Raw genomic sequence first — 14,024 nt, forward strand, 5'->3', positions numbered from 1 at the left:
AAACCGAGAGGAAGCTACTGACACGATGAAGGAAGCCTGAACACTGCCAGAGATGGAGGACCTTCATTGCAGCCCTAAACATACCTGGCATAACGGACAGCAAGTCATAACAATCTACACAAACATGAGATCAAAAGCAATCTTTCTTTTAAAACATACCAGAGCACGAATGCAGCCGTCATTGTGAATAGGCCAATCACGATGGCGATTGAGATCAATATGATAATATTCGTATCCAGCACTTCAGAGCCTGTGGTTAAAGCATTTGAAACACATGTCAGATGTTAGTGTTGTGGAATGGCAAGAAACAAAACATTTGTCTGGAATTTATTGAAGACAGACACCACACATCTCATCCATTAGGATCAAATTATCTATCTTGCAAATATGCTTCTGTACTAGCACCACCAAAGTAATGCAAATTGTGATACTGTTGCGTTCACTAGTGAAATTTATTGGATAACGTGCTGAAAATGGTCTTAATTGTTTCAACTAAATCCCTATAATTAACTTATCAGTGCATTAGGTATATTTTAAATTCTTATAAACACACTCATCATTTTCTATAAATATATACTGATTTTGGGGGATTTGTCAAACCATTTGTAAATAAGAATACAAGACATGGGAGCTGAATTAGGTTATTCAGCCCATTGAGTTGCTCTGCTAGTCCATCACAGTTGATTTGTTACTCCTTTCAACTTCATTCTCCTGCCTTCTCCCCCATAATCTTTGATGACCTTATTAATCAAGAACCTATCAACCTCCACTTTAAGTATATTCAATGACTCAGCCTCCACAGCTGTCTGTAGCAATGAATTTCACAGATTCGCCACCCCCTGCCTAAAGAAATTTCTCTTCATCTCTGTTCTAAAAGGCACATCCTTGTATTCTGAGATTGTGCCCTCTGGTCCTAGACTCTCCAACTACAGGAAACCTCCTCTCCACATCTACTCTATCAAGGCCTTTCAATATTCGATAGATTTCAATGAAATCCCTTCTCGTTCTTCTAAACTCCAGGGCACTTAAGAATTCATTCTTCCTAATCTGGTTGATAAAGCAAGTTCATGTCAGAATTCCCTCCAGGCCCTCAAATGTTTAGGGGTATACTCACACCACCATTATTCACCTCCAGTAACTTGGACCTGTTCCTACAGCTTAGTAAATTTCAAGACACCATGACTGCATACTGATTGTTGACTTGAGTACCAAAAAGTAACATTGAACTTACTTGGAAATATTGAAGTTGGAGCAGAGGGAGACTCTGTTTGTTGACCATGAATATCCACATAGTCCACTGTTAATGTGGCAACAGTAGTTTGGATAGACTCTGAAGTTGTTTCTGTAATGCAAAAATGTCAATTTATTTACAAATTACTAGAGTGAAAGTAAATCGCACAGAAGCTTTAATCTCATAGGGCTGATCTCATGCTAACTGTTTTGATACAGCACCTTTGTATATTCCCCTTATGGAGAGGTAATCCCTCTACATGGCAGGGCACAGAACATAGTGGTTAGCATACACTATTACTGTGCCAGCGACCCAGATTCATTGCCACCGTTGTCTGTAAGGAGTTTGTATGTTCTCTCTGTGACTGCGGGGGTTTCCTCTGGGTGCTCCTGTTTCCTCTCACATTCCAAAGAAATACGCATTAAGGTTATTAGTTGTGGGCATGCTATGTTGGTGGCAGAAGCATGGGGACACGTGCGGGTTGCCGTCAGCTCATCCTCGGACTGTGTTGGTCATTGACGTAAACGGCTTATTTCACTGCATGTTTCAATGTACATGTGACAAATAAAGCTAATCTTTACCAGACAGATGGCCTACATTTTACTCACTGAAGCAGGCAGGAAACGAACCTAGAACTCACATGACAATGATCCTCTTATCAAACCATCTCAATTCACAACACTGTCTGCCAATAAAAATTCAGGGTAAGACATTGGAAGACACGGACCAATTTCCTCCTGTAGTAATGATAGACATAGATGGTGAAATTTGCTACCAGCTTTAACTAGACTGCACAGCCTCTGGACAGTTGATGAAATCTGAGGCCCTCTAATGGTCGTGTTGACCACAGATGTGGCAAGCCAGCTGTCTACAGGAGTAGCAAATCAGTACACGAGCCAGGGCAGAATAATATGGAGAGCAAGTTATGGCCCATGTCCCACTGAAGGGTCTTTTCCATAGATGCTGCCTGGTCTGCTGAGTTCCTCCAGCATTTTGTGTGTGTTGCTCTGATTTCCAGCATCTGCACATTTTCTCATTTGCTCAGGTTCCCTCTTTCCACACAGCTGATGAATCCAAAACAACGACAGAGATCAATACGGTTTGGCACCAGTGGTGTCGTAGGAGTTGCCAATACGGACTGAATTCAATGTAGGACTCTCCAGCTCTGTATTTTTCCTCAGGGTTTACTCCTGAAGCCTTCCCCATGGGTATAGCCATGAGGCAGTGGAGGCTTGAGAGCAGTTTTCCTTCTTTGCCAACTACAGCTGACGGACCCATCTGCCCAAAGCGACTGGTTTTAAGGCGCTAGTAACCCACCTTTTCTCCTTCTCCTGTCAGTAGAAACTTCCACTGGGCTTAGTAGCTAAGCCACACATGAAGGTCAGAATTTAGACTTGGTTGACAGAAGCTATTTGAGACATACATCTTTGAGAGCATTCAATACACAGTGAAAGCTTAACCCCACCACCAATCCTGGGAATAACAAACTTAAGGAATCTTGAAAATCAAGACATCAAAATCAGCACAACCAGCTGCAAAGTTATTAAACAGCAGAGCAGAATTAATGAACCAAGGCACCCGACCTCTGCCCTTATAAATAAGTGCTTGCAATTTCTGATGGCGTCTAATACTTCACCTGCCAAAAGGTTAGAATTCATTTCCATTCTTGGGAGAGCAGCTGAGTTGCAAAACAACTAAATCTATCAAATTAGATTTCAAGCTCTTCTTCCCCGCACCTGAAGGTCAGATGCATTAAGAGTCTCGTCTTCCCTTAATGAGATTTATTTAATCTTCCTTTATTATCACATCACTTTGGCCAATGATTTACTTGGGCCTTTGATCATCTTTATGGGCATCTGTCAACCATCTAAGAACTTTACAATGTGTGGTGATGTACGACTCCTACATTGTACTAGCCTAGTAACGTCTGCTGCTATGAGCACTGTAGAATTTATCCCAAATCTATCCCAGGTCATCTTCCAGGAGTGCTGCCTCAGAAAGGTGGCAGCTGTCAGTAAGGACCTGCACCAGCCAGGACATGCCCTCTTCTCATTGCTACCATCAGGAAGGGGGTACAGAAATCTTAAGGCACACAGAAAATCAGGAACAGCTTCTTCCCCTCTGTCATCTGATTTCTGAATGGACGTCGAACCCTTGAACACTAGCTCACTAGCTTTTTTTTTGCACCACTTATTTAATCATTTTTAAAATTTATATATTACACACTTACTACAATTCATTTTCTTCTTCTCCCTCTATTATCATGTATTGAATTGAACTGCTGCCACAAAGTTAACAAATTTCACGATATCTGCTGGGATAATAGACCCGATTCTGAAATAACTGCATCATGTTCAACCAAACCAAGTTTACTCAGCAAATTCTGAAATGAAAATTTCACGCTGTTCTGCATTCTGCATGATATTGCTTACCACTCCATGTAGTGACCGGTACTTCTGAACTCCATTCACTCCACTTCCCATAATCAAAGGAATCTTTTGCTTTAACACGAATCAAATACAGTTGCGCACCAATGGCATCAGTAATAGTCACTTCTTCCTTGAACGTCTCGAGCTGAAAATTAAAGAACATGTGTTGATAGTTTACTTTTATGCATACATGGCTACTCAAATTGATTCACAGGAATAACAAAACAGATGTTGCAATAAAAACTACATTTGTATTCGGCTGTGGAAAGTATAGAAATCTAGTCAAATTGTTTGTGTACAAAGAGTAGGCTTGAAAATGTAAAATAGCTATTAACACTGAATTTGACTAAACGTAGTGCTGAAGTACACTTAGTGGCTGCTTTATTGGGCACAGGAGTGGAACTCGATGTGGTCTTCTGCTGCTGTCACCCATCCACTTCCAGGTTCAATCTGGTGTGCATTCAGAGATGCTCGTCTACACACTACTCTTGTAACACACGTTTACTTGAGTTACTGTCTTCTTCTTGTCAGCTTGAACCTGTCTGGCCATTCTCTACTGACCTCTCTCATTGATAATGCGTTTTCACCCCCAGAACTGCCACTCACCAGATGTTTTAATTTAATCATGGCATTCTCTGTAAACACTAGAGCAGGGATTCCCAGCACTTTTTATGTCAGGATCAATACCATTAAGCAAGGGGTCCATGGGCCCCAAGTCGGGAACCTCTGCTCTAGAGGTTATTCTTTAAGAAAATCCCAGGAGATCAGCAGCTTGAGATCTCAAACCACCCCATCTGCCACCAACAATCATTCCACAGTCAAAGTCCTATGGGACAAACTTAATGGCCATCTTGCTCGGGATAGACAAGGAGGACCAAAGGGACTAACTCCATACTGTACTGCCCTATGACTCTCTCAGTCACCAGCTAATGCTTCTGTTTGGAAAGGAGTTGAGAAAATCCTTGAATTGATCTGACACTCCTGGTATTTTCTCACTTCATCAGACCTTAGTGCAAAGTACATGTTTTGGAGAAATCTGACAGTGAGCTTGCAAAATTTGCCCAGTGGAGTCAGATAAGCCTAATTTAAACCCCTCCAACCCATGTACCTACCCAAACTTCTCTGAATATATCAGCAGGTGGAAATACATATTTAGGGAAAATAAAAACAATGGTTTGAAGCAGTAAAAAACATGAGATTCTGTGGATAGTGTAGCAGCTCTTGGTAAAACTGTTATTGTGGTATAATTATTTAGGTAGATCCAGGGAGGGAATAGTTGGCAAATCGTCAATCATGCCGATAAACTTACTTAAATGCAAGCTTGCGACAGACTTCCGAAATATATTTTGTGGCAAATTTGAAGACCTTTTTCCTACACTTGGCACCCAAAAAAGGATTAATTCAGAAGGTAATTCATGAGCATGTATCCCAGACTGGGTGGTAAATTCTGCAGCAGGACATTCATAGTTCAGTTCTCGATGTCTTTGTGAAAGTGTATATTTTCTGCTCCACTGCTTTGAATTGGAATCCTTCCAATAATACATTTAGGATCAGCAAATTATCAAATTGTTCTGTCCAATAATAAGTACCTTCTGGGAAAGTTTACAAAGCATTCAACATTTGGAGCCTCTATGAACGCTGGAGCAAGAAACATGGGTTTTGGGTCGTTTGTTCCTGTCTAACCCCAAGGATAAAGAAATGAATCATCAGCATCATTATGTGCCATGTCATTTGACGTGGGCGATCATGGTCTATTGAACATGATTGTTCTTGGCAAATTTTTCTACAGAACTGGCTTGCCATTGCATTCTTGGGCCAGTGACTTTACAAGACGAGTGACCCTAGCCATTATCAATATTCTTCAGAGATTGTCTGCCTGGTGTCAGTGGTTCCACACCCAGGATTTGTGATGTTCTTGGAAGCTAAGTGAGGACATTTTGGAGTTGGATAGATAAAAATACAGAAATTAAACTTTTGTTTCATGAGGCTGTTTAATCCTGAGAATAATTACAACTTGAGAAAATCTGCAAATGATGGAAATCTAAAGCAACACACACAAACAATGCTGGAGGAACTCAGCCAGTCAGGCAGCATCTATGGAAAAGGGTAAACAGTTGATGTTTTGGGCCGAGACCCTTCTTCGGGACTGAAAAGGAAGAGGTCAGAGTAGGAAGGTGGGGTGGAGGGCAGGAAGTAGTACACGGTGGCAGGTGATAGGCAAAACCAGGAGAGGGGGAGGAGGATGACCACCTGGTGATCCCACTTTTTGTGGTGAACAAAAATCCCAATCTCACCGATATATAGGAGGTCACACCAGGAACATCAGGTACACTAGATGACCCCCAACAGTCCCACAAGTGAAGTGTCACCTCACCTGGATAGACTGTTTGCAGTCCTGAATGGTACTGAAGGAGGAGGTGTAGAGGGAGGTGTGGCCCTTGTTCCACTTGCAAGGATACGTTACCAGGAGGGAGATCAGTGGGGAGAGATGAGTGGACAAGGGAATGCAGGGAATGATCCTTGCCGAGTTCCTCCAGCATTTTGCTCAGTGTCGCATGTTCACCATTTTACTTCTCAACAATTTTATCTGGTAAATGAAGACTCGTAGTAAAAGTTTCAGCCTTCCAAAATCAAGATTTCCACATGCTCAAACAATCTAGGCTCTGAGGTTTTTTTTTGATGATGTTGTTTACTTATTTATTGACCAGTTTTATGAGAGACAAGACCTGATAAAGTGGTAGAGATAGAACAAAGAGGAGCTCCTGTTGCACCATGCAGAAACAGTTGTCCTCCAGGTAATATGCACCGAAGCCCATCAACGTCACGTTTTCTTTCTTTGAATAAAAACCTGACACAGACATGAATTTACACACAGAGATTGTGCATTTTAAGTTAGGATTATTAGGTTTAATTATGTTGGAGTCCAGAGGACTGGAGAAAGCAGGGTGACCTAAACTCATCGTGAGAAGGCCTGATGCATACAAAACCCATTAGCACCACTAAACTATTTTCCACAAGCTTAACTTTGTTGTCTATTCCATTCATGTTTCAACTTAATGCATCGGTTTGAATTTAAAAGCACAAAAACAGACACAAATATAGATGAATAAACTCGTAACCAATTGTACAGCTGGTGTCATTTAAATTATGTTTACTATCTGATTTTTCATTCAACTGTAAAAAAGTTATTCAACAATGAATGTTATGCATTACATAAAATCATAATGTCTTAAAGCACCATTTGTTCTGCTGAATCTCTTCTTCCCAACCTCCTCAAATATTATTAACAAAAACTTTGAAAACGTGTATTTGATATATTCCAATTTAATTTGGCATCTAGAAGCAAAATATATACTTGCCCAAGATTAGTCTAGCATCAATATCAATTATAAATACTCATGTATTTTTCATCAAGATTCAAGATTATTTAATATCATTTCCAGTAAACAAGTGTAAAGGAGAACAAAATAATTGATAGTTTGGATCCAATGCAGCACAAAAAAACCCAAATGAGATAAAGAATACAATAATAATTTTTAAAAATCACACACAATGGAAAATAAATGTTGGCGTTACAGTAGCCTCTCTTAAAAGTGTCATTCTTTTCTTGCAACGAGGTTTATAAGAATGGCCTGACGTAGGCAGTGTGGCTGTGGTTTCATATCTTTTCCCCTTTTTAACAATGGACTGCACTGAGCTCCAAGATATGTTCAGTGCCTTTGAGATGGCCTTGTACCCTTCCCCAGATTTATGCCTCTCCATTATCATTTCCCTGACTTGTCTTGAATGGCCTCGTCTTCATTTTTGATTTGGTCCAAAATGTTGGACCTTACACAGAGAGGGGCATTTATTTTTTTGAGTTCACTGAAAAATGGTGATCCTTCAATTTTCTACATCAACATATTGGGAAATGTATATTGCATACAAAGAAAGTTAGCGTAGTAATTACAAAGGGACGAATACTTCTTCAGCCATACAATTTTGGTTTTTAATTTTTAGTAAATTGTTGACAGGTTTTGGAATTTTTCTTTTGATTCGGCACGATGTACAATGTTTTGTAGATCAGCTCAAAAATTACTGCCTTCAATACATTTTAAATGTAGAAAACGAGGAGGTAAAATGTCTCTGTAGATGTGGGAGTCGAATACTTTTTCGGAAGCAGCCTAAATTGATTGTTATGTCCATAAAGTGATGTTAGGCAGTACATAAGATGACTGATGGGAAATAATAAAGTTATGGTGGAGTTAGTGGGTGGAGATGTTGATCAGCCTTACTGCCTGGAGAAAGTAACTGTTTTTGAGTCGGGTGCTCCAGATGTGGATTCTTCATAACCTCTTCCCTGATGGGAGTGGGAACAACGGTCCATTAACAGGGGAAGAAGGGATCTTTCATAATGTTATTGGCCATTTTCCAGCACCTTTATGTATACATGTACTTGATGGCAGGTAGGCTGGTGCCAGTGATGCACTGGGCAGTTTGACTACCCATTGTAGAGCCCTCTGTAGTTCAGTTTCCTTACCAAGTAGTGATGCAGCTTGTTAGGATACTCTCTACGGTGCATCTGTAGAATGACAGGAGTATGGGTGTGCAGAGCCCAGCCTTCTTCTCAAAAAGTAGACATTGATGAGCCTTCTTGACTGTGTAGGATGTGTTTTGGGACCATGAGTTCTAACGGCTCAGATACCTGACCATGGCAAACTGACCAAGTAGCCTTTATCATCCTCATCATTATGTGCTGTGTCGTATGACATGAGGGATCATGGTCTATTCATGACCGTGATTGTTCTTGGCAATCTTTTCCACAAAATGGTTTACCATTGCCTTCTTCTGGGCAGTGTCCTTACAAGACAGGTGACCCAATTCATTATCGATACTCTTCAGATTGTCTGCCTGGTGTCAGTGGTCGCACAACCAAGACCTGTGATATGCACCTGCTGCTCACACGACCATCCACCACCTGCTCCCACGGCTTCCATGACCCTGATCAGGAGGCTAAGCAAATGCTACACCCTGCCCGAGGATGACCTGCAGGCTCGCAGAAGGAAGGAGCACCTCACACTTCCTTGAGACCCATCCCCGTACTGCCACCTAAAAAACAGCCTTTGCCATACTAAAAGCACGCGAGCAGCATTCGATCAAGGCTATTGCAAGAACAGAAACAAAAACTGCATCTTCAGAAATCCGTGTTGGTGTAAGTACTCTCAACAGACCTCCAAATTCATCAGAAACATCCACACAAACCACAAGAAGTAATCTGAAACCACTGATGAACTTACCCGAAACCAGAAATTGTTTTGCTGAAGTTTGTACTCCAGGATAAACTTTAAGTTAAAACGTGGACTCCACGTTGAAGGATAACTCCACCGAACTTTTATTCTTCTGGGAGATCCAAAAACAGGGTCAGCTTTTAAATTTGAAGGTGGATCAGGCTGAACTGAAACAAAGGCAGAGAATCGTCATCGCCTGAACTGGAAAAACACTGTTATAGAGATATCTGCTGATAACACAGGGCTCTTTCGTCGCAGTCAGTAGAAGGACTGGAGGATTTACAACTCAGAAGCTCACCATCTAGAACGATGTTGGAGACAGAAACTCATGACCCATGCACAAAGTACCCTGAAGGGCATTAACTATTACATGATCATAAACCATGAGACAGGAGATGGGATAAGTCTATTTTTAGCTGGCTTAGCAATACTGGCTGTGTGGCATCCTAATACCAGAGGGCATGCATTGATGGCGTGAGAGGGTAGGTTAAAGGGGGACGTGAGGGGCACGTCTTTTAACTCAGACTCATGGATGCCTGGAATGCTCTGCCTGGTATGCTGGTAGAAGCAAATACACTAGAGTCTTTTAAGAAACATTTGGATAGGGACATGGACAGAATGAGGATGGAGGGATATGGACATGGTGTAGGTAGGAGGGATTGGTGTTTGGGTGTTCTTGATTTGCTTTTTAGCTGATTCGACACAACAGGCCATTTGGCCCACAATGTGTTGAACTGTTCTATGAACCAGTGATCAGAAATGTAAGTAATAATTCTATACAACGTAGGAGGATATTTGACCCACTGAATCCATCTACGCACATTTACAATGCAATCCCAGATCCTCACTAATATTGCCTGGGAACTATTCTCTACATTCCCATCAGTGCTACCACCCACCTACACTAAGAGTGCAACATTAATAGTGACAAACTACCTACCAACCTCTACATCTTTGATATGAGGGCTGGAAATTGAAGCATCCAGAGGAAATCCACTTGGTCACAGAGGGAGCATTCACTTAATTTGTAGTGAGCTAGTGAGCAGTTCTGGGCTGCCTCTCTAAGGAAAGAAATGCTGGGTCCAGAGGAGGTTCACAAGAATGATCCTGGAAATGCAGGGGTTAATGTATGAAGAGTATTTGATGACTCTGGGCCTCCACTTTCTAGAGTTTAGAAGAATGAAGGGAGGATCTCATTGAAACCTACTGAATATTGAAAGGCCTCGATAGAGTGGACATGGACAAAATGTTTCCTATAGTGGAGGAGTCCATGAACAGAGGGCACAGCCTCAGAATAGAAGGACGCCTCTTTAGAACAGAGATGAGGAGGAATTTCTTTAGCCGGAGGGTGGTGAGTCTGTGGAATTCATTGCCACACGAGACTATGGAGGCCAAGTCATTGAGTATATTTAAAGTCACTCGGATTTGATAGGTTCTTGATCAGTACAGGCGTCAAAGGTTATGTGGAGAAGGCAGAGGAATGGGCTTGAGAGAGTTAACAAATCTGCCACATTAGAATGGCGGAGCAGACTCAATGGGCTGAATGGTGTAATTCTGCTTCTGTGCCTGGTGCAATCAGAAGCGCTAATCATTCTGCAAACACAATCCAATATTCATAGGTGCCCCACAATTCCTGACACCTGCTCTGCAGCTTTAACACTTTATTCTGCTTTACTATTGTTTTACTTTGTTCTACTTCAATACACGGTGTCATGATAAGATCTATATAATCAGTAAGCAAGACAAGCTTTGCACTATCTTGGAACTTGTGACAATAATAAACCAAAACCAATTCTAGTCTACTCTGGCACCTTCCAGAAGTTTCTCTCATGTTGCTCAGAGCTTTCTATTCTCTTCCATCTCTGGAACTGCTTCCTTTGTACTATCTTTTGCTATTTAATCACTCTTTCCAGCTCCACCATAATCCCATTTCTCTTTCTTTGCACTTATTTTTATTTTAAGTATTCCCCAGTTTGAATGCAAACCATCAACCTGAAACTCTTGTGCCATCATGAGGACACAATTAAGGTGGAGGAGCAACACCTTATATTCATCTGGGTAGCCTCCAACTCTTCTCACACCTATCATTTCCCTTGGGTCCCCTCCTCCTTCTCTTTCTCCCATGGTCTCCTCTCCTCTCCTATCAGATTCCTTCATCTCCAGACCTTTACCTTTCCTACCCAGCCGGTTTCACACATCAGCTTCAGCTAACCTCCATCCGCTCACCCCACCCTTTTCACTCTGGCATTTTCCCCCTTCCTTCTCAGTCCTGAAGAAGGGTCCAGGCCTGAAGCTGCGACTGTTTACTCTTTTCCATAGATTCTGCCTGGCCTGCTGAGTTCCTCCAGCAGCCTGTGTGTGTTGCTCTGGATTTCCAGCATCTGCAGATCTTCTCTTGTTTATAACCTGAAACATTACTCTCTCTCTCTTCACAAGTGCTGCCAATGTTTACTTTTTTACTTTTATACCGTATTTCGAAAATCTGCAGTTTTGTCTTCTCCAAACCAGTTTGCAGTACTGAAAATGAGTGGATATCACGCCTAGTGAAACGTTAACACTTCAAAACAGCCTCTATCAGCTATGGCACTGGCAGGGAATGCTTATAGTTTTATTTTCACTGCTATAAGGTGTCATGGATATCTCTGGTGCTGGGCCAGTATGCCCAGATAATCAAAGTCTGTGAGCCGCCAGCCACCCAGGGCAATACAGGCGAATCTCACTGATGGCTTGTGCTAGAACTGAAACAGTTTTGCTCTTGCTCCACAGTTCATAATTTTCTCTTTGGAGCGACGGAGAATGAGAGGTGAATTAATAGACACGGTACAAGACAATGAGACTTTTCCCCTGGGCAGAAATGACTAATATGAGGGCGCATAATTTAAAAAGTGTAGGGGAGATGTCAAAGGTAATTTTTCTACACAGAGTGGTAGGTACTTAAGAAGCATTGCCAAGGTAGTAGCAGAGGTATACACTGTTATGCCGTTGGCCCCCTCCTTTGTGAAAATCGCAAGAACTCTAGTTAAGGGGGGTCAACTGACCCAAGAGAGAGAGACGTGCGGAAGACCACGTTCTCCCAAGAAGCAGAATAAAGGTGACTTTGACTATTGTCTCATGGAGACCACCTGAAAAGCCCTCGGGCAAAGTGGGCTGGTTGAGAGAGAGATCGCATTACCTGCAACTTGATTGACACCTGCGATCCCGTGAAGAAGTATAAAGGCGGGTCTGAGGGGAGGACCCTCAGATGCACCTCAGATGCACCCAGCAGATGCATCCAGCAGACGCACCCAGGAGACATGAGATCGATTCCCGTGGGAGCGGGACGCCATTTTGAAGGAAGCCACGTGCGCTAGATTCCGAATTTGAATCTGTGGCTAAAACCAACGAAAGACTGCTTTTAAATAACAACGGGGAAGTCTGCTCCCCTGATTCCAAGGATTTGCTCTGCCAAGACGACGGGCAAGTGTGCATCTTTTCTAAATTATAAAGGAAAAAGCCTGCAAACTTCTGAGTGACTCTTTAGACTTCCGTTGGACTCAGTATTACCCCCTAGACAACTGTAGAGCTTATTTCTGATTGATTATGGTTACACCGGTGTTTTAGATTGAGTTTTGACGATCTGAATGTTTTGTATTAACCATACGTTTGTGCCCTTGTTGAATAAAACGTTTGAAAATAGTAGCATCCTACTCAGCTGATCCATCTATCTTTGCTGGTAAGTTACCTGGTTACGGGGTTTACGTAACAACACACAGAGAGTTATCTAAGAAATTCTTAGATAGACATTTTTAGATGACAGAGAAATAGACAGCAATGTGGGAAGGATTAAGTTGATACTGGAGTAGGTTAATAGGGCTGCACATGGGTCAAACAGCCTGTACTCTAATGTTCTATGTCCTGCTCCTCCCATTTGATTTCTTGTAGCTATCAATATTATTATTAATCAGCATTTTTTCTTCAGCTTATCCAATAAGCTTGAAATGTAACTAACAATATTTCCATTTTTCCACTATTGCAAGATGATGCACTCGTGTGAACAACCAAGCCATTAGACATTCAACCGCTTTAACAATTTCAGTATCTGTTCAATATTTCAACCAAACTAACAAAATGACTTACCAATGTCCAGTGGTACAAATTCCAAGAGCGTAGTCCTGTGGCCAACTGGATTGACAGCTGTTACATTCATTACATAAGGCAGTTGCGAATATATTTGAGGATTGTCGATTTGACACACATTATCAGGTGAATGTGTAGTGCAATTCCAAAATTTTCTGCTTGGATCCCTATAACAACAAAAAGGTATTTTTTAAACCCAAAAAATTCTCCGACGATGGCAAGCTACAAATTATAATCCATCACATTTTTTCCTTCTAAGTGCAGCAAATAGTATCTATATTAGGCAATTTAATTCATGATTAGTAAATATCTCTTTCAAATCAAAGATTTTTTTAAAAATTCCAAAACATCTGAAAAAACAATGATACATGTTTCAATACTTGTATCACCTGTGCAAAGTGTTGCATAGAACTGGACCTAAAGGTAGTAACAACAAACAATTAATTGTCTACAATGGGGTAGGCGAAGGTATTTTGACTGGCCTGCAAGCAAATATTGGGATACTATGCTTATCCAGCCCGCGAGTGATTTTTCCCTATTCTGAGTGTTTCACGCGACCACACTGATGAACGTGCATGGTGTCTTGTTACACTGGCCCCAGGTTCCGTTTTGTTCCAAACCAAACACTGGTATATACAAATGACGGGAAGGCAGACTACCTTATTAATATGCAACAGATACACTCCGTGCACGCGCAGGTTTTCAGATGGGATCGTTCAAATTTGTAAATAGAAACAGTGTCACTGTGTTTGAACAAGAAATCCATGCTAAATATCCAGATATTTACATTCTGAAGATGTGGCAGTGCTTGACTTCTATAGAAAATATATTCATCCAAGTGGGAAGTATCCTAACTTAGTGGACCATGCAAAAAAGTTGGCATCATTGTTTGGCTACACTTATCTGTGTGAGCAATTATTTTCAAAGTGAAGCACACCAAAACCAGTTGAGAACAAGATTGACTGATGCCCATCTGGATAA

General features: G+C 41.5%; 1 protein-coding gene across 1 annotated transcript in view; it reads right to left on the minus strand.

Annotated features, from left to right (window-relative positions):
- Positions 1 to 14,024, minus strand: part of LOC140737666 (interleukin-11 receptor subunit alpha-like) — a 119,691-nt gene that overhangs the window by 7,785 nt on the left and 97,882 nt on the right. The window contains exons 6-10 of the mRNA XM_073064195.1: positions 13,044 to 13,210; positions 8,937 to 9,094; positions 3,664 to 3,805; positions 1,232 to 1,342; positions 160 to 250 (exon numbers count right to left, since the gene is read on the minus strand). Coding sequence (XP_072920296.1) covers positions 160 to 250; positions 1,232 to 1,342; positions 3,664 to 3,805; positions 8,937 to 9,094; positions 13,044 to 13,210 — 669 coding nt within the window. The remainder of the gene's footprint in view (positions 1 to 159; positions 251 to 1,231; positions 1,343 to 3,663; positions 3,806 to 8,936; positions 9,095 to 13,043; positions 13,211 to 14,024) is intronic.

This window comes from Hemitrygon akajei, chromosome 13 (assembly GCF_048418815.1).
Source record: "Hemitrygon akajei chromosome 13, sHemAka1.3, whole genome shotgun sequence".
NCBI lineage: Eukaryota > Metazoa > Chordata > Chondrichthyes > Myliobatiformes > Dasyatidae > Hemitrygon > Hemitrygon akajei.